We start from the raw sequence: 19,200 nt of genomic DNA, 5'->3' as shown, positions 1-19,200 counted from the left end.
TTACCTCATATTTCTGTGTCGATATATCAATTTTCTTATAATCTTCGTCATTTTTCTTGTATCTTCCTTCTCTTTCTTGTCCTCATCCCGCTCCTTCTTATCCTCTTCCTTCTCTTTCTTTTTCTCATCCCGCTCCTGCTTATCCTCTTCCTTCTCTTTCTTGTCCTCATCCTTCTTGTCCTCTTCCCTCTCTTTCTTGTCCTCATCCCCTTTGTCACTTTCCTCGTTCTTCTTCGCCTCCTTCGACAGATGCTTCAAAGCCGATATGATGTCCTCCAAATGCTCCAGGACTACCTTCGGATCTTTGTTCTTGACCGCAACCGGATTGTAGACTTTAGTCGTCGGCGATATAGTGACGACACTTTCGGTCGTCGTCCCACTTTTGGTTTCCAAAATATTAATAATCTGATCCATGACGTCCGAAGGACTCACGGCTTTACCGAAATGGGGCTTTTCTTTCATCGAACCATATTTGGTGTCACCTCCAACTAAATAAAGGATCGAAATTATTAAATTGTCGTGATAACGCTCTGTCTTATGCTTGTTACTTGGTAGTGACAAGTATGAAAAGGTTTATGTATTTGCTATTTTGATCGTTATATACTAGATGAATGCTATAGCATCCACGTCAAGTTAGTGACTATGAAAAAAAAAATCAGTTTTAACTGAATAGTAATCTTCCACGTTAACACGTTCGCGCCCAATAAAAGTTTGAGTAGTCGTATTATCGTATTTTGATCGTTATATACTGGATGAATGCTATAGCATCCACGTCAAGTTAGTGACTATGAAAAAAATTCAGTTTTAACTGAAGAGTGATCTTCCACGTTAACACGTTCGCGCCCAATAAAAGTTTGAGTAGTCGTATTATCGTATTTTGATCGTTATATACTAGATGAATGCTACAGCATTCACGTCAAATTATTGACTATGGAAAATGATTCAGTTCAACTGAAAAATAATCTATTGCACGGTAGCACGTTCGCGCCCAATAAAAGTTTGAGTAGTCGTATTATCGTATTTTGATCGTTATATACTAGATGAATGCTATAGCATCCACGTCAAACTATTGATTATGAAAAAAGATTGAGTTTCAACTTAAAAGTGATCTTACATTTTGGAAAAAGGAACTAGCTGTAAGTGGAATTCTGTCTTCAGGCAATTATGGCATCGTGCCATAAGGCATGTTGCTGGAACTTCCCGTACCGCAATTCAAAATTCTATTAATTAAAAATAATCAATAATAATCAATCAAAGTTGATCATTGATTTGAAACTTTTAATAGAATTTCGAACCATATTATATCATTCTATCTTAAATCACTTATTTTGAAATATTTTGTGAATTCTGAACTTTTTTTCAAAATAATCGTACTGCTTTAACTGCATAAAGAAGAATTATCGAAGCGCCTAAGCGCCGCGTCGCCGTCTAACGCGTAAACATTGGTACGGAACCCATAGGAATGTTAACTAAGTTGAAATCTCTATAAAATATCTGATAATTTGATGTGCATATGTCTAATGTTCATTTTTGACCGCCAAATGGCTCATTTTTTTACTTTTTCCTCCATATCTCCAAAGTCGTTGGACCTGCCTTTCAAAAATTGATTAGTTCTTCATTTAGTCAATACAAATAAAATGTTTTTGAATTAAAATTAAAAATTGAGTTACCGTTTTCGGCACTTTTTGCCCCGTATCTTTGGAACGGCTAGACCTGACTTCGCCAAAACTAATCAGCACGTCTCCTTATCAATACGAATCGAATGCTTTTTGAGTTATTCAAATCGGTTGATCCGTGTGTCCGAAATCATCGACGAAAATTTGTATTCGCACATACATACATACACGCACGCACACACACACACACACACGCACACACATACATCCATTATTTCTAAGGTATATCAAAATGTTCAGAAGGTTTTGAAACGTAAAGATATATAAAAAATTTCATTTTCGATTTTTTTGCGATTACTATAACTTGCCCTATGGGAAGTTAAAAACATTCGATTCCTATTAATAGGCAGATGTGCTGATGAGTTTTTGGCAAAGATAGGCCCAGCGGTTTCGGAGATACAGAGCTAAATGTGCAAAAAAAAGCAGTTTTTGAGAGAATTCCGATTTAATTGATTCAAAGAACTTTGTGCTTGTTTCAACAAAATAATTGATTTTGAAAAAAAAATTTTGTTTCTAATTTTTTTTTCGAAAAATATTTTTGTAATTTTGGATTAAAAATTCAAAAAATTACCCAGGCTAAGCACAGTCTAAGCGCCACTCTGGTACAAATGTTTACCCAAGTGCATTTAGACTGTTTGTGTATTGGGGCACTTTTTTAATTTTGTCAAAACTATAGAAACATGTGAAAATGCCGCCAGGCTAAGCACAGTTTAAGTGAAAATGTCCCACAGAATTATTTGCAAATGCGTTTAGACTGTGACTATACGGGAGCACTTTTTCAATTTTGTGTAAATTAGGCAACTATTTTTTTGAAATTGACTTCGAAATGAAAGGACGATTGTTAATGTTCTCAGATATAAGAAGATAGCAAAAATAATGAAAGTTACAGTATTTGCAATAATATATTTGAAAACGTTTAAAATTTCTCGATTATTTCATTACGGTACGGTAAGTTTCAGCAATTTGCCTTAAGGCACGATGCCATACACCACTAGTTTACCTTATTTCTATTATGTTTCTATTTACCGATAACTCCGGGTATGACTATGTTTTCCGGTACTTCGACACTTGTTTGTCTCAATTTTGATTTTGAAGTTTTCCGGGGATCCGGATGAGTGTTGCCATATGGCAACAAGAGTAGAATGAGTGCATAGGTTATTACAAAAGTCGACATGGATAATATTAATAAAATAAAATTGAAACGTTGAGAAAATTCGTAGAAAATGTGTCAAAGGTTTTTTTTTGGGACAAATGAAAAACGAATTATGACATTGACATTTTTGGGAAAAATTTTTGTTATTTTCCCGAGGGAGACGTTTATGTTGTCAGAGCAAAATGCAATTTGCTAATTTTACGATATCTCGGCGTTTCAAGCCATGGGGCCGTATTTATCAAAAGTGTGTACGGGTGTGTATTCAAGCCGAAATTTTACCTTTCGTCGACGATTTCTCGAAAACGGCTGGACCGATTTCAAAAATTTAGAAGCCATTCGATGTATCTCGATAAGGACTATCGTTTGTCAATTACCAATTACCAAAAACATGTAAAAATTTTGAACCACGTTTTACCCCCGAATCCTGAACCGATTTCGATGATTCAAAAACTTGAATCATTGAACTTGGAATGACATTAGTTGTTGATTATTTTTTGAAAAAATATTTAGACATTTTTAATGAATTTTTGCACAGTGATAAGGTAAACCATTGGTTCTCAATCTTTTTGTGTCTGCTAAAATTTACAATTTTTTTATGAGAATGTACAATATTTTTTTACTCTTTGTTACTATTTATAAATATTGTATTGACTTTTTCTCAAAGATTTGTATAAGTATTATATAAATAAATAAAAAAATAAAATATAATAACATTTTATGCTGAGTACGATAGTAATTTTTTTTCTATTGTGGACCCCTTAAAAGTCCAATAGGGCGAATCACTAAGATTTATTTATATCATCCTAAAAATTAAAGTCTTACAAAAAGTCGTTTTGTATTAATAAAAAATCATTGCATTTTGAATAGTCTGCTTTTGAACATTTTTTGAAAAAAAAAACATTTTTTTTGAAAATTTAGTTTTTTTTAATTTTTCTGGATCTTTTTTTTACGATTTTCACAACTTTAAAAGTCTAAAAAATCTAGTTTTTCAAAATTTTCAAAAAAATTTCAGATTTTAAAAATTTTGAATTGCGATTCTGAATATTTTGTATCACGTGACTTGAGAAAAAATTGACTTTTTTGAAAATTGTGATTTATTTTATTTTGTCTGAATATAAACAAATTGCTGGAACTACCAGCACCGCTATTAAAATTTTTAAAAGAAAAAAAAAAAATTTAAAACCTTGAGACATTAGATTTTTGAGACTTTTGAAAATGTAAAAAATGGACTTTTTTGAAAATTTTAAATTTTTTAATTCTAGTCTAAAAATCAACATTTACTGGAATTTCTTGCACCGCAATTCAAAATTTTGAAAAGCTATTTTTTTTTTTTGAAAATCTTGAAAAATTAGATTTTTGAGAATTTTTGAACTTGTGAATAAATGGACTTTTTGAAAATCTTGATTTATTTAATTTTGTCTGAAAATCAACAAAATTGCTGGAACTTCTAAAAAAAATAGATTCTGGAGAGAAAAAAAAATAAAAAAAACATGATAACCTTGGGAAAAATAGAATTTGGAGACTTCAAAAGTGAAAAAGTTGACTTTCAAAAATTCCGATTTTTTTTTTAATTCTAAAAATTTCGTAACAGTTGTTCAATAAAGACATCTCTTATCCATCCCCACAAAATTATCCAAATGCGTGTTTCAAAACAATCATCATCTCCTAAAATATGTTTCTGGTAAAAATGTTCCCCATTATACCCCACTTGTGGGAACGTTGGCAACAAATCCTCCCTCGCAATATTGGGGATGATGCTTTTCCTTGTTTTGGGGCGGAAACAAACAGTAACAGTAGTATCACAAAAGTCTCTCTAGTGAAAACAACTCCAAAAATAATTCATAAAATTATAAAATTAATATGATAAATTAAATTAATAGAATTATTATAATAATAAATGTGAAAAATAAACGAAAAATGTGAAAAAAGTGGACAGATAGCTTGTTAAAAATTTAGCATTTTTATTGGTTTCATTGTTATGGAACTAAAAACTTGTGGTATATATTAAAAATAAATTAAAGTTAAATAAATTAAATTAAATTAAATAAATTTAATAAATTTTTATAATAATTTAAACATATTGTGAGCAACAAATTCAATTTTTTATAGTAAAATTAATAAATTATATGCAGAGAATTTCAAATCATCTAAATAATCTAAATTAAATCATTTAAATTAAATAAATAATAATTTTAATAAAATTTGTTTACAGATTATAATAGATTTTATTTATTGCATATTTCGAATTTAATTTATAAATAATAATAATAATAATTTTTTCCATAAAATTATAAAAATTAAAATAAGTAAATATTTAAATTAATTAAATAATAAATTTATTCATTTATTTATTTATTTATTATAATAATTTTATTCATTCATAAGACATTACGAATAAAATAATTATCTTCTTTAAAAATATAAGTAATAATAAATATATTAATGATTAATATTTAAATATAATAAATGTGGTTTATTTTAGACTACGCTAAGTAAAATATATTAATAAATTTTATAATCTGAACTTGTTATTATTATATAAAAATATATGTAACTATTAATGAAAAATTACATGAATATTTTTACATACATTTCATAAAAAGTTATGTAAAAGCAACAATCAAATTAATAATAATACAAAGGAAAAAAAATTAAAATAAATACAATTGTCAGTTAATGAAAAATATTTAAATGTTAATAATTTATTATAATATACAGCATTTATAAAAAAATTCATTTATATTCATTCATTTATATATAAATTCAAAATAAATCATATTTTAGAATGAGTGAAAATATTTCTTTGTGAAAAAATTAATTAACTATATATTATGCATTTTCAAAACTATTTTTATAATATTGTGATAATAATATCGTAATAATATCTCTAGGAAAAGAATAATTTTGAATTTATAAAAGACTTGAAAACATTATAAAAACAAGTTAAGTGAAAATGCTAAAATATGCCAAATATCAAAAACTTTTTTGTAAAACATCGAACATTTTTGAGAGATATATAAATAAATATATGTAATCTCATTTTAAACTAAATAAAATAAATATATCGTGAATGAAATAAATTTATAAAGAAAAAATAAAATAAATATATTGTGATAAAAAGTTTTGGGGATAGAATTATTTGGAAACAAAGTTCTGTGAAAACAACAACGAAATAATAAAAAGTGAGGAATTTTTTTGCAAAACAAGAAAATCAATTGAAAACTATATAAAAACATTATTAAATTTTTAAAATTAAAAAAAAAAAACACTACGGTATAGATTATAACAAAATAATAAGAAACATATTTAAATGCATTATAAAAACAAGTTATTAGAAAAACAATTACTTAGACTGTCTAAGTTAGACATAAAGCTTATATAAGCAAAATATTAGAATTAATTAAATTAAAGTTAAAAAATTAGCAAACTATTAAAATTAATCAAACAAAAACAGTAAAAAAATTTTTTTTTCTTTTATATATGACTTAATAGATTATAAGTAAAAAATTATAAAGAAAGTTAAGTGAGAAATATCATTTGGAAACTAAACTATTTCGTTTTGGAAACCAAGAGACTTCATGAGAAACTTTCTGTAAAACATCAAAATTATTTGGAAAATCTTCGAATGCATTTGTTGAATAGTTAAATTTACTTATAGAGTATTTTATAACTAAAAATGGATAGTGATAACCACACCACATCCCTCTCAAAAAAACCAAAACCCCAATGTCCATCATCACCTCGAGATTTTTTCGCCAGACTTTATGGGCATTTGGAAAGCGAAAAAAAACTCAAGGACAACAAATCTGACGTCACCAATACCTCCAACATCAACTCACCAACGTCAACATCAATTTGTCCGAATTTTAAAATTTCCGAAGATACAACAATTTCTCCTTCCCCCAAAGAAGAATCGAGCAGAGGATTCTATTCAGGAATTTTATGGAGTGAAGATTTGGCCAAATTTTGTGCAGGCGATGTGGTAATAGATAATGAAGCTGGCCCTAGTAGAATTTTTGGTTCTTATAATGTCCCCAATTTTGCACCTGTTTTGGGGTTGAATTTGGAGGCGCATTTGGGGACCGGGTTTGGAGCCTATCGTAAGTTAATAGTGAAATTTTGCTCTTATTTACTTTTCCCGAAGGTGAAGTTTATGTTTTCATCAAAAACTCCGATTCGCTAATTTTATGTTTTATCCTGAACGTTTCAAGCTATTCTGAATCGATTGAGACCAAATTTGGAAAAAGTATTCATGTGTGTATGTGTGCGCGCGAACCGATTTTTTGCCGTAAATCGACGTTTTCTCAAAAACTGCTGGACTGATTTCAAAAATTTAAAAGCCATTTGATGTATCTCGTTGAGGACTAGCAGTTTGTGCGATGGTCAGCCAAGCCGTTTCTTTGCAATCAACAAAAAAGTGAAAATTTTTTGTCCACGTTTTAGCCCGCAATTCTGATTCTAAAAATTTAAAAACCGTTCGAAAGATATTGGTTGGTAATCGTGCTGATTAGTTTTTGGTAGAGATCGGCCGGGCCGTTTTCTTGTAATATAGTATTACAAAAAAATTTCGATGATTTATATTATTATTTTTTTGACGGTAGATACCATAGTCTTCTAGATCATACTAAAATATTAGGACCCTACGACAAGCCATTTAATTTTAAAAATTCGTCAAAATTTGCAAAAATTAGTATCGTTTTTTTGGCATTTGTCAAAATTAGACTTTCATCGACGTTTGCTCAAAAACGCCTGAACCGATTTCAGAAATTTAAAAGCCAATCTATATATGTATTTTGATGTGGATTATTATTTCTCAGTTTTGTGCAACGATCGGCCAAGCCGTTTCTTTGTAAATAGCAAAAAAGTGTAAAACTTTTCGTCCACGCTCTAAATTTTAAATCGTTTTTAAACTAGTGGTGTATGGCATCGTGTCTTAAGGCAAATTGCTGGAACTTAATGAAAAATTCGAGGAATATTAAATGTTTTCAAATATATTATTATAAATACTGTAACTTATATATGTTTACAGAAAAGTAAATAAACAAAACTTAATCAAGGGGAGTTAGAATTGAAGGACTTTGTTTAATATTTATAAGAATTATATAAACTGAAGTGCAAAGTTTAAAATTATTAATTTGAAGTATATTAGTGAGCTTTTAGAACTTTAGCTTAAAAAAAAAATATTTTAAATTATATTCGATATTTAAAATTTAATTTTTTTTTGGAAATAAAACAAAATAATTTTTTTTGGAAATAAAACAAAATAATTCTCTTTTACCCCAAAATACATTATTATAAATACTATAACTCACATAATTCGTATTTTATAGACAAAATATAAGACCTTCTGCATTTTGACAATGACGATGTTTATGTATGTTTATAAGAATGACAAGTATATAAACAAAACTTAATTCAGCGAATTTAGAATTAAAGGATCTTATCTCATTATATATCTAAGAATTATATAAACTGAATTGCAAATTTAAAATTATTTATTTATTTTGTTTTATTCGTATTTTATTTAAATAAAAATACGAATTCATTTCTATATTCGAGAAAAAAATATTTTTAGGACAGATATATTTTTTTTTTGTCCAAAAACAATTGTTTCATCAATACAAACAGAAAGTTCTTTGTATCATTCAAATCGGATGCTTAGTTCTCTCAAAAACTGACATTTTTTGCACATTTAGCTCTGTATCTCCGAAACGGCTGGACCTGTCTCTTCTTCTCCCATTCATTACAAATTGAATGTTTTTTTAATCACTCAAATCGGATACTCCGTACTCTCAAAAACTCAATTTGTATTTTCTGCACTCTTTGCTCCGTATCTCCGTAACGGCTAGACCTGCCTTTGCCAAAACCTAAACAACACATCTCCCTATCAATAAGAATCGAATGTTTTTTGAACCATTCAAATCGGTTGATCTATACTCTCAAAATCGTCTATGAAAAATTGTATCCATATACACACCCGTATATTTTTTTCGAGGAATGTCAAAATGTTCAGAAACCTCTGAAACGTGAAGACATGCAAAAAATTTCAATTTCGATTTTGAACCCATTACAATAACTACCTCACGGGAAGTTAATAAACCGTTGACTAATTTTATCTAAGAATCTAAATTTCAATTTCGATTGATTAAGTCAATTCTTACACTTTTCGGAAAGTTCATGCAACTTGCCTTAAGGCTAAATTCCACTTTCAACTAGTTTTCTTTTGTGTTTATTAATAAAGTCCTCAACGTGTATTCCTAGCATATGGCGAAACGTTTATTTCGCTTTAAAATATATAAATTGTATCACAATAGATATTTAATGCCATGAAAAACATATATATATATATATATATATATATATATATATATATATATAGGGGAGACTGGGGTAAGGCAAAAATAAATGCAATTTTCTAGTTACTTTTATTAGCACGAATTTGTTAGTAATAAACCTAGTTCCAATCGTGACACTTTAGTTATGATTTTTTTATACCAAGTGTTTAAAATTACCGCAGTCTCCCCTATAAAAGATTTGAAAAATAATACCTCTATAGTGAAAAGAAGAGATTTGTATAATATTTATCTTAATTTGTGGCGGCTTATATAAGCCGCCCGACAATAGGGATTTTATTCCGTATTGTTATTTGATGGGAGGCGGAAAATCGGGCGGTGTCTCCGAGAAGGATTAAAAATTGTTATATATATATATTAGGGGTGGTCCTTTATGTGTATTTTCCCGAATTTATTTGCTCCCAAGTGCTCAAATGCTTTCAAATTGATGAAAGAAAATTCTGTGAAAGTTTTAGCTCTTAATATTAACTTTAAGATAGTCCGCAAATCAATCAAAGTTTCTTAGAAAAAAAAGGAGGAATTCAGAGCACATGCCATCGGACACATTTTAATCATCTCATCTTCATGACTCATTTTAGAGTCATTTTTCTTTATGGACTTCCCGTAGAGTAAGTTATTGTAATCGTCTACAAATTGGAAATGAACATTTTTGCATGTCTTTACGTTTCAAAGGTTTCTGAACATTTTGGTATACCTTAGATAAAATTGTGTTAGTGCGGATACAATTTTTCGTGCACGGGTTTTGAGAGCACCGCTCAACCGATTTGAATAATTTAAAAAACATTCCCATTGACAAAGAGACGTGCAGATTAGGTTTTGTCAAAGGCAGGTCCAGCCGTTTAGGAGATACGGAGCAAAGAGTGCACAAAATAGAAATCGAGTTTTTGAGAGCATGGAGTATCGAATTTGAATGATTCAAAAAACGTTCAATTTGTAATGATGGGGAGAAGTGTGGGTTAGTTTTTGGCAACGGCAGGTCTAGTTGTTTTGTAGATACGGAGCTAAATGTGCAGTAAATGGCGGTTTTTGAGAAAACTAAGCATCCGATGCGAATGATTTAATTAACTTTTTGCTTGTATTGACGTAACGATTGTTAAGAGGAAAGCAAACTTTTTTTTTCTCTTCTATTATAAAAAAAAATTGTTTATCGGAAAATAATTGAGATTTTAATTTTAATTCTGGCTAATGATCCAAATATCATTTATATACTTGGAATAAATAATTTTAACTTCGCAATTTAGTTTATATGATTCTTAAAAATATGAGATAAGGTCCTTCATTCTAACTCCTAAGTTTTGTCTTTCATTCTCATCCTTTAGTTTTGTTTATTTAGTTTTGATGTAAACATATATAAACATTCCAGTCCAATTCATGAGCTCCTATAATTCGTCTATAAAATACGAATAATGAAAGTTACAGTATTTATAATAATTTATTTGAAAAAATTTTAAATTCTTCGAATATTTCATCACGGTACGGGAAGTTCCAGCAATTTGCCTTAAGGCACGATGCCATACACCACTAGTTATTATCGACGTTCTTACAAAATTTAGAATTTCTTGAAAATTAGTTGATCTAAGTCACATGATCTAAAATTGTAGACAAAAAATGTATCCGCACACACACATCAAATTTTTCTAAGGTATGTCAAAATATTCAGAAACCTTTGAAAGGTAAATTTGTGCAAAAAAATTTATTTTTAATTTTTTGCGAGTACTATAACTTACCCTACAAGAAATTAATAAATTATTAATCAATTTGGGCACAGTAAACCCTCTGTTGAGTGCGGATAAAACTAAAACAGGGTAAAGCACTTTTGTTCTGTGTTTACTCCCGAAGGACGATGATGTTAATATTATGTTTTCTTAAATTTTCTAAAAATCTTTTACATTTTTTCACATCCTCCGTTAATAAATGTCCCCGTTCGCACATTCCACAATCCTATACAATATATCAGTGTACTTCAATTGAGACTTGTTCAACTATGCTTTGGTAATCGCATCATAATAAACGTTCGCAGAAGCAGAAGCAGAATCGCGATGATGATGATGATGATGTACATAGCATCCGAGTGTATTAAAACACAATAACAATTCACACGACACAACAAAATACAATATGATGTAATAATATCACTCGTTCGTTCATTCACATTCGTTCACTCGTTCACTACTACCACCCACACCCAGTCGATGGAAAGACTCAGTAAAGTAGACGACTTACGAAGGGGTGAGGTGTAGTGGGTATACCCCCAAAGGTGTAAATGAATTTGAAGGTTATTGATGATGAAGTAAAGTGTAAAAAAATATTAAAGTAGGATGTTAGTTGTGATGATATAAATCTTTAACTTGGCGTGTCTTAAGGCAAATTGCTGGAACTTCCCGTATCGTAATGAAATATTCACAATTTTCAAATGTTTCAAATGTCATTATAAATACTTTATATTCACTCGTTCACTACTCCCACTCACACTCAGTCGACGGAAAGGCTTAGTAAAATTATCTCATATATCTAAGAATTATATAAACTGAATTGCAATGTTTGAATTATCTATTCCAAATATATTAGTGAGTTTTATAATTTTTGAAATTTTAAATTTTGTATATTTTTTTTATATTTTGAAACCGCTGGATCTACTGGATTATTATTAATATAAGTGTTAGAATTTGGGCATATTATAAACAAATCATAAGTTGGGTAATAATACTTATAAGAACTTATATTTTATGTCTTATGTCGAAATAGAATAAAAGCATACGATGAACTTATCTCATATTTTTAATAATTATATAAAATTATGCGTATAAAATTTGTAAACATTTTGAAAATGACGACCTTGTTTATATAAAACGTGTATATATATTATAAACAAAACTTGAACGAGCCGAGTTAGAATTAAAGCATTCAAGGACCTTATCTCATATTTTTAAGACTTGAATCATTATGAATGAATGATATAAAATACTGATCAATTATAAAGTAATCCGAAAAAGAAAATACAAAAATGCCTGAATTGCATAGACAAAATTATTTATTTCAAGTGAGTTTTCAAATTTTTGAGAATATTTTTTTGCATACTTTTGAAAGCTTTAATAAAATCCGAAACGTTTTCGGGATTTTTTTTAAAAAAAATTGTGATTTTTATGAAAATTTTGAAAATTTAAAAAAAGAAAAATATTTTATTTTTTTTTAAATTTTGTTAGATATTGTAAACTCAAAAAAAAACTTATCGCGCTAATGATACTTTAGAAGATTTTGAAAAAAGTCGTTTTTTTAATATTTAAATAAATATTATTTATTTCAGGTTATAAAATTTTTTTGTGTAAATTTTAATAAAATTTTTTTTTTTTGGAAATATGAATATGTATTTCGAAAAAAAAAATTAAGTTTTGAAAGTTTGTAATTTATTAAAAATTTGTAATTTGATATGTTTATTTGATATTTTGATTGAAATAAAAACAAATTAAAAAAAACTATTGTTTGAAATTTTGAATAAAACAAAAACAAGATTCTAAAATGTTTGAAATCGAAAAAAGTCTAAAATTTTGAAATTTAATAAAACTTTTTTTGAGAATTCTAAAATATTTGAAATAAATAGAATTTTATGAAATTTTTGAAAAAAAAAAATAGATTTTAGTGAAATTTTTGAAACCCCGATTTAAATATAATTTATGTAAAAAAGTGGATTTTTTTGAAATTTTCGAACCGATCTTTCTTTTTTAATTTGTTGAAGATTTAAAAAATTTTGAAATCGAAAGTTTCTAAGCTTTGAGATTTTTTCATTTGTAAGTCTTCCCAAAAAACTTTATTTCTTCATACCGTCAGTACTACCTAAATATTTTTTGAATCATTCAAATCGGTTGATCGAAATCATTAACGAAAAATTGTATCCGTTAATACATCAATTATTTAAGGTATGCCAAATTTTCATAAACCTTTGAAACATAAAGATAAACAAAAAAAATCATTTTGATTTTTTGACGATAGCTATAACTTACCCTACGAAAAGACCGGATTTTAGAAGACTCTTCAGATATTGGTCCAGGAGTTCTGAAAACAATCTTACCAAATGTACTAGAGATAGTATCAAATTTTGTGCAGTGTGTTTCAACTATCCACAAACAGATTCTGTTATAAATTTCTCAACTTTGTTACCCAAACCCACAACTTTAATACCCACTTCAATCATCATTTAAGTATCCACTAATATCCAAAGCAAAGATTTCGTGTAGAAAATAAATACCTCAAACTAAACCATTTAAGTCTGCATTTATGCACACGTATAATATTTTATTATTGGCCGGATAATCTCTCTGTGTATATTCAGTCATAGGACCTCCCCTTCAGAAATATATCACTTGATAACAATACGACGAATTCATAAACAACTGTTGGTGCTCCCATGGAAGAATAATAAACTAAGGAGGAGCAGAAGTGGGATGAATGTCTTTACATGATTATAAAGATATTGACATTTGTTAGGAATTGATTTCGGGGAAATAACTTTTTTATACACTTTAGACTTTATGCACATCCTAGTTTGAATTTCATGCCCAAATAAATAATAGAGAGATAATATATCATTAATAATAGCAGAGATAATGGTCATTGGAAGTGATGTGTCTGTATTTCTGCATACTTATATCTCCAACTCAACCACGCATTATACAGTTTTTCCTTAAATTCCACTTACATCTAGTAAAATTTAATCCAACAATTATCTTCCAATTTTCATCAAAATTAATGATATAATTATTATATAATGATATAATAATATTTAGTGATTGTTTTTCTAGTGGCCAGAAGAAGGCGCAAAGAAGGCCGACCCCGTCGTCAACGGACGACATTTAGCAGCGAACAGACCCTAAGGCTAGAAGTCGAATACCGAAGGGCCGAATATGTATCCAGGTGCCGAAGGTTCGAATTGGCCGAAGCTTTGTCTTTATCCGAAACCCAGGTCAAAATCTGGTTTCAGAATCGAAGGGCCAAGGATAAGAGGATCGAGAAGGCCCATATTGATCAACAGTACAGGTCAGTTAATAAAAGTTATATTTCAAATGTTTTTGGATGTAGTGAAATTTGTATTAGCATGTTTACATGATAGTTGTTAATATTGTTTACTTCGTTTGTTTCTATTAGTTTTCCTAATTACTCGTTTATTGTCTCTAATCACACTCTCTACAATATTTCGTTAAAACAAGATTAGATAGAGGCAAAGCGCAAAATGTCTAAATGGACATTATATACATTGTTTTAAATATGGAGCTTTTTGTGCTCGAAATCTAAAAAAATAACCTACGAGAAGTTAAAAATGTGAAGTAAAACTTCTAAAGCGACTTCCAACAAGGTTTTATTGAAACAAGATTAGATAGAGGTAAAGCGCCAAATGTCTGTGGACATCAACACATTTGTTAATTTCGTTTGTCTTTACTAATACAACTTATCTCTAATCACTCGTTTATTGTCTCTAATTATACTCTCTACAATATTTATTTCTATATATTCGAGCTATTCTAGAAATGTTCTTGATATTTTAAAAATGTTCTAGATATTTTAAACATGTTCTAGATGTTCTAAAAATGTTCTGCATGTTCTAAAAATGTGCTGAATATTCTAAAAATGTTTTGGATGTTCTAAAAATGTTTTGGATATTTTAAAAATGTTCTAGATATTTGAAAAAAGTTCTAGATATTCTCAAAATGTTCTAGATGTTCTACAAATGTTTTCGATATTTGAAAAATGTTCTAGATATTTCAAAAATGTTTTAGATCTAAAAATGTTCAAGATGAAAAATGTTTTAAATATTCTAAAAATTTACTGGGCTTTCTAAAATTGTTCTGGATGTTTTAAAAATGTTCTCAATGTTCTAATATTGTCTTGGGTGTTCTAAAAATGTTCTAGAGTTTCGAAAAATGTTTTGGCTGTTTGAAAAATGTTCTGGATGTTCTAAAACTGTTTGAGATGTTCTATTAATGTTCTAGATATTCTAAAAAGCTTCTAGATATTCTAAAAATATTTGAGATGGTCGTAAAATATTCTAGATATTCTAAAAATGTTTTGAACGTTTTAAAATCGTTCTAGATATTCTAAAAATGTTCTAGGTATTCTAAAAATGTTCTGGATGTTCGAAAAATATTCGAGATGTTTTAAAAATGTTCTAGATATTTTAGAAATGTTCTGGATGTTTGAAAAATGTTCTGGATGTTCTAAAACTGTTTGAGATGTTCTATTAATGTTCTAGATATTCTAAAAAGCTTCTAGTTATTCTAAAAAATTTGAGATGGTCGTAAAATATTCTAGATATTCTAAAAATGTTTTGAACGTTTTAAAATCGTTCTAGATATTCTAAAAATGTTCTAGGTATTCTAAAAATGCTCTGGAAGTTCTAAAAATGTTTTGGATGTTCTAAAAATGTTCTGGATATTCTAAAAATATTTGAGATGGTTGTAAAATGTTCTGGATAATTTAAAAATGTTCTAGGCATTCTAAAAATGTTATAGATATTCTAAAATTATTCTAGATATTCTAAAAATGTTCTAGATATTCTAAAAATGTTCTAGATATTCTAGAAATGTTGTAGATATTCTAAAAATGTTTTAGATGTTCTAAAAATGTTCTAGATGTTTTAAAACTGTTTTGAGATGGTCGTAAAATGTTCTAGATATTTGGAAAATGTTTTAGATGTTCGAAAAATGTTCTAGATGTTCTAAAAATGTTCTAGATATTTTCAAAATGTTCTAGATATTCTAAAATTGTTCTGGATTTTTGAAAAATGTTCTAGAAATTCTAAAAATGTTCTAGATGTTTTTAAAAATGTTCTAGATATTCTAAAAATGTTTTAGATATTTTTCAAATGTTCTATGCATTCTAAAAATGTTTTAGGCATTCTATTCCAAAAATGGTTTAGATATTATAAAAATGTTCTAGATATTCTAAAAATATTTGAGACGGTTGTAAAATGTTCTAGATAATTTGTAAATGTTCTAGATATTTCAAAAATGTTCTCAATATTCCAAAAATGTTGTAGGGGTTCTAAAATCGTTCTAAATATTCTAAAAATATTCTAGATATTTTAAAAAAGCTTGAGATTTTATAAAAATGTTCTAGATATTCTAAAAATGTTCTAGATATTCTGAATGTGTTCTATATGGCAGAAAAATATGGGAAAATATTTTGACTGAAAATATTTGAAATAGTCTGTGTGCTAGATAGTTTAGAAATATTTCTAAAAGTGTTCTTGGTATTCTAAAAACGTTCTGTATGTTCTAAAAATGTTCTAGATATTCTAAAAATATTTGAAATGGTTGTAAAATGTTCTAGATATTCAAAAAATGTTTTGAACGTTCTAAAAATGTTCTGGATGTTCTATTAATGTTCTGGATGTTCTATAAATGTTTTGAATGTTCTAAAAATGTCTCTGGTCTCTAAAATTGTTCTGGATATTCTAAAAATGTTCTGGATATTTTAAAAATGTTCTAGATATTCTAAAAACGTTCTAGGCTTTCTAGAATATTTGTAAAGTGTTCTAGATATTCAAAAAATCAGGTTCTGGATAGTCGGTAATTTTCTAGATTGTCGAAAAATATTTTGCATAAACGAAGTTATTTTAGATAGTCTGATCTAAAAATATTTTACATCATCTGAAAATATTCTAGATAGTTTGTAAATGTTCTAGATAATGTACAGATATTCTAGATATTTTAATAAAATTTTAGATAGTCTAAAAAAGTTTTAGATCGTGTTAAAATTTTCTGGATACTCTAAAAATAGTTTTTATTTTCTGAAAGTGTTCTAGATATTTGCGAAATATTCTAGATAGATTAATAATATTCTGGATAGTCGGAACATGTTCTATTTTGCTGTTCTTATTTTATTTGAAATTAAATAAGAATATTTTGATTAAGGGGGGCGATACATGTAACAAGAAAAAAAAAATCGATTTTTTTTCTTTCATAAATCGTTACAATAATCTCAAAAATATGCCTGTAAATATTCAAAACAAATTATCATTATTTATACAATAAAAACTCATTTAAGTGCCACGCCTCAACTCTTATCTGTTCTATGTGTCAAAACTTTAAACGCGTTTTTCTCGAAACGACATTTTTGAAATTTGCGGGCGGATAACTCAAAAAGTTCTCAACCGATTCCAATGAAATTTTGCACACATCTACTTTACAGTAATAGCTTCTAGTTAAACCTCAAACATTCCAAAAAATTTTCAAAAATTAACCCTTTTACCAAAAAAACCATTGAAAAAAAGGTGAAAAATCGAACTTTTTTTTTCTAAGGTGTGCCAATTTACGATTTTGTGACTTTTTTAATTTTTTTTTGGTTTAACTAGAAGATATATGTTTTATGAACACGTACAAACTAATTTTTTTAAATTCAGATCACCGTACGAAAAGTGAGAACGCCCGCAAATTGATGGCGTTTTCCGAGAGGGTCTTGCAGATTTATTTTTACGGCAGCCATTTAAAAAAAAAAATAAAAAATAATTTTTTTCGTGTATTTTAATATATAATAAATGACCCTAAAAAGTTCAAAAAGATTCAATCATTCCTTCCCAGTTTAAAAAGTCCTCAAAAAATGGTAAAAATTAAGGCGATTACATGTATCGCCCCCCTTAAGTACAAAAACAAAATATATTTAACAAGATAAGTCCAAGAGAGGTCTTATAACCAATCCTTGAGGCACACCCAAATCTAAATTTAATTTATACAAAGTAATTCTACAGTGTTTGTTAGTAAAAGAAAGGCCTTTTAATTATATTAGACAATTATAATTTAAATGTGAGAAAAGGAAATATGATATAGAATTATTTTACTAAATACTATTTACTCGTGTTTGAAATAATTGGATTATCATATATCGCATGTGTGTAGGAGGCTTTGTAATACCCTATTATGTGTGTTTAATACCCCATTTTAGCCCTTATGATATTAATTTGTCAATAAGCATGCGCCGTTCCGCCTTTCTATCATTATTGTTTTGGGAAACATATTTCATTGTGATATAATTGTGGGCGACAGATATGGCCAGAAATAGGTTTGTGGTCTCAAAAAATATAGGGTTAAATTAAATAATCAATTTCCTACTGAAAAGGTTTTTTGAAAAAAAAAACAAAATTTTAGAGACAGAGAGATAGATAGACAATGGAGATGTTTGGTATGAGTGAGGGAGATAGAAAGATTGGAACTTGTAGAAAAAGTTGGCTAAAATCGGGTTGTTTTTAGGTTTTTAGTTTTTACTAGATTTTTATGTTACCCATAAAGTATTTATGGAATATTTTTAGAATGCCTAGAACATTTTTGGAATATCTAAAACATTTTTAGAACATCTAGAACATTTTTAGAACATCTAGAAATCTCGAACATTTTTAAAACTTTCCAAACATTTTTCGAGAGCCTAAAACATTTTCAGAACATCTAGAACATTTTTTAAATATCTAGAACATTTTTAGAATATTTAGAACATTTTTAGAGCGTCTAGAATATTTTCAAAACATCCCGAACGAGTCTAGAACATTTTTATAATATCTACAACATTTTTTGAATATCTAGAACATTTTTAGAATATCTAAAACATTTTTAGAACACCTAGAACATTTTTAAAATATCTAGAAGATTTTTAGAACATCTAGAATATTTTTAATTTATCTGGATCATTTTAATAACATCTAGAACATTTTTAAAATATCTCAAACATTTTTTACACATCTAGAACATTTTTAGAATATCTAAAACATTTTTAAAATATCTAGAACATTTTTGTAATATCTATAATATTCTTATAACATTTTTATAAGAATTTTGGAATATTTAGAACATCTAGAACATTTTTAGAATATCTAGAACATTTTCAGAACATCTAGAACACTTTTTGAACATATAGAATATTTTTAGAATATCGAAAACATTTTTATAATATCTAGAACATTTTTATATAATATATAGAACATTTTTGGAACATCTAGAACATTTTTAGAACATCTAGAACATTTAGAACATTTTTAAAA

The 19,200-nt window shown here is 27.9% G+C and overlaps 2 protein-coding genes across 2 annotated transcripts; one reads left to right on the top strand and one right to left on the bottom strand.

Moving 5' to 3' along the window:
• LOC113372001 (nucleolar protein 58-like) lies at positions 1-2,850 on the bottom strand. The gene is made up of 2 exons (XM_026612374.1): positions 2,703-2,850; positions 1-488 (listed from the first exon to the last, which is right to left on the bottom strand). The coding sequence occupies exons 1-2, from the start codon at positions 2,848-2,850 to the stop codon at positions 1-3; spliced, it is 636 nt and encodes a 211-aa protein (XP_026468159.1).
• Positions 2,851-6,505: 3,655 nt separating this feature from the next.
• On the top strand, positions 6,506-14,213 carry LOC113372000 (homeobox protein rough-like; the record flags this gene model as incomplete). Its single annotated transcript, XM_026612373.1, has 2 exons — positions 6,506-6,929; positions 13,979-14,213. Coding segments are annotated over exons 1-2 (659 nt in total), but the record flags the coding sequence as incomplete, so codon positions are not given.
• Positions 14,214-19,200: the final 4,987 nt, after the last annotated feature.

This window comes from Ctenocephalides felis, unplaced genomic scaffold (genome assembly GCF_003426905.1).
Source record: "Ctenocephalides felis isolate EL2017-DRISC unplaced genomic scaffold, ASM342690v1 CF-g0.4_SCAFFOLD_01500, whole genome shotgun sequence".
NCBI classification, from domain to species: domain Eukaryota; kingdom Metazoa; phylum Arthropoda; class Insecta; order Siphonaptera; family Pulicidae; genus Ctenocephalides; species Ctenocephalides felis.
Note: the sequence above shows the minus strand (reverse complement) of the source record. Positions and strands in the feature narration are given on the sequence as shown.